Source organism: Ochotona princeps, chromosome 4 (assembly GCF_030435755.1).
Source record: "Ochotona princeps isolate mOchPri1 chromosome 4, mOchPri1.hap1, whole genome shotgun sequence".
In the NCBI taxonomy this organism is placed as follows: domain Eukaryota; kingdom Metazoa; phylum Chordata; class Mammalia; order Lagomorpha; family Ochotonidae; genus Ochotona; species Ochotona princeps.
In genome coordinates this window covers 49,968,623-49,971,116 of record NC_080835.1, presented here as the reverse complement: position 1 = coordinate 49,971,116, position 2,494 = coordinate 49,968,623, and the positions used below count along the sequence as shown (strand labels likewise).

At 61.1% G+C, this 2,494-nt stretch overlaps 1 protein-coding gene across 1 annotated transcript; it reads right to left on the bottom strand.

Moving 5' to 3' along the window:
- Positions 1–880: 880 nt before the first annotated feature.
- On the bottom strand, positions 881–2,494 carry CAVIN3 (caveolae associated protein 3). Its single transcript, XM_004590106.2, has 2 exons — positions 2,031–2,494; positions 881–1,432 (listed from the first exon to the last, which is right to left on the bottom strand). Exons 1-2 carry the CDS (start codon positions 2,412–2,414, stop codon positions 1,031–1,033), a joined length of 786 nt encoding a protein of 261 aa, XP_004590163.1. The 5' UTR covers positions 2,415–2,494; the 3' UTR covers positions 881–1,030.

Below are 2,494 nucleotides of genomic sequence, written 5' to 3'. Positions count from 1 at the left end.
AAAGTGGGAGGCGCTATGAACCAGGCCTAGCAGGGCCTGCCACATAGTAGGTGTTCAATAAACAGCTATCTTAGGGTAAGTTTCAATGGCAGCTCAAGACATTGACCTTGAGTGGTATGCAGATGTGGGAGAAGTCAGGGAGTTAAATGTCAGCTGGAGGGCCCATTGCGGTAGCCTAGCTGCTAAAGTCCTCACCTTGCACATGCCAGGATCCCATACGGGCACCAGTTCATGCCCCGGCAGCCCTGCTTCCCATCCAGCTCCCTGCTTGTGGCCTGGAAAAGCAGTCAAGGACGGCCCAAAGCCTTGGGACCCTGCACCCACATGGGAAACTCGGAGGAAGCTCTTGGTTCCTGGCTTCAGATTCGGGTTAGGTCTGGCCTTCACAGGGAGTGAATCTGTCTCTTCTCCTCTCTGTACATCTGACTTTCCAACACAAATAAATAAATCTTTTTTTTTTTTTAATGTCAACTGGAAGGTAACCTGAGTGAGAAGAGGACTGAAAAAAAGAACCCTGGAAAACTCAGCTTGTAGGAGGTGGCAGAGGAAGACGAGACTAACAGAAAAACCACGAGCCGAGGGTTAGCCGGCATCTGACCACGAGCCGAGGGTTAGCGAGCATCTGACCACGAGCTGAGGGTTAGCCGGCATCTGCAGCCAAAGATTGACTTGGATACAGAGAAATTACATGTGGGACGAGCAGCAAGCGGCTAAGATTTATGTACTGTTGGAGGTTGGGGGTGAGGATCAACCGACATTGAAGCCGCATTCCATGCTCCAACATCACCTTAATTCTTGCACTGCCTTCCCCAGCCCCACCTTCTTGCCAGCAACACAGAGCCTGGATTAGCCAAAGTACTTTTATTGATAGTGAGAGGACACAGGGTCCTGGGGTGAGAGACGCAGCTAAGGAGGGCCAGTGAGGCTGCGGGTACAGGATTCACTCCATATTTGGGTATGAGTGCAGCATGTTAAAAGAATCTACTTTGCGCCAAGACACAGGCACGGGGCGGGCAGGCAGGCCCAGCCATCAGGCCGCACCTTCGATTTGGAGCTGGGCCACTTCGGCAGCCCCAGGTCTCCCGGGGTCTCCCTCGGCGTCCTTCGGAGGTTCTGACTCCGAAGCGGGCTCGAGCGCAGGCGGAGCTTCGGGCTGACTTGCAGCACTGCGGCCAGGCGCAAGGCGGGGTGGCTTGACCGGCGTGGCCGCTGGCGCTGCAGACCCTTTCCGACCCGAAAGGGCCCTTCTCAGGCTCTGTACCTTCTCCAACCCAGTGCGCCGAAACCGCTGAGCCCGGGACTCCACCGGCTCCTCGTCCGAACTCTCGCCAACTTCGGCCTCTGGTTGCTCTGCGCCCGGCTCGGACTGGTCGGCCAGGGCCAAGGGCTCTGGTGCCTTCTGGAAGGCACTGGCTGGGATTTCAGCCTCCTCCTGCGGGTGACAGATACAACATTGACCCTGGCAGTCCCTACCCCTGACCAGCCTAAGACACCCTCAACTTGGCGAGAATACCCCGCCCTACCCTTTACCCTGGCAGTCCGAGGGGGGAAGGAAAGGGGCGGAGAGTGAGGGGCAGGCAAGGGGAGGAGAGTGAGGGGCAGGCAAGGGGAGGAGCCACGGGAGGAAAGTTGCGCGTGAAACGCCCTGGTTTGTAAAGCAGCTGAGAGTGACCCAGAGGCGTGAATCCCGCAGAGTGGCCTCGTGGGCGCAAACTGGAGCGAGCGGAGAATGACAAGGGGCGCACTTTCAGCCCTTGATGGGCTGGACTGGGACCACATTCTGTGAACATTCCTGAGCTTTAAACTGGGCGAGCCTTCAAGGCTGGGCTGGGCTTGGGCGTGGGAGAGAGGGCTGGAACTTGGTTGTGGGAAATGGGTGCGACTTTGGAAAATCTGTGCCGCAGCAAGCGCGCCGCGGGCCAGCCCACGAACGTGGGTGGGGTAGGCAAACGGGAGCGGGTGGTTTCCCCAGATTGGTGGCCCGGAGGCGAAGAAAGGCCCCGGATTGGGGGACGCCTGAGGGCACTGACCTTGAAGAGCAGGACGTGGAGCTTCCCGCGCGCCACCAGCAGCCCGTGGTTGGCCTCCAGCCGCTGCACCTGGGCGGCGCGGCGCACCGCGCGCTCCTGAGCGGCGTCGGCGTGCGAGCCCACGCGCTCAGCCTTGGCCAGCAGCTGCGCCAACGTGTTGCTGGTGGTGTCGTGGCTGCGACTCAGCGCGCCCAGGCCGCTCTGGATGCGGCGCACCGAGCCTGCCAGGCCGCCCTGCCGCTGAGCCAGGCCGCCCTGCCGCTCCCGCAGCGACTCCAGCATGGTGGCCAGCTTCTCCAGCAGGGTCACCACCGTCACGGCATGCACGGGACCCTTCCCCGGCTCCCCGGGCACAGGCCCGGCCTCCAGTGCGCTCTCGCCCATGATTCCCCGGCCGCCCTGCCTGCTCTCCCTGCGGCTGCCGGCTGCGCTCTGGGCTGGGGCCGCCTTTCCCCGGCTCCTCC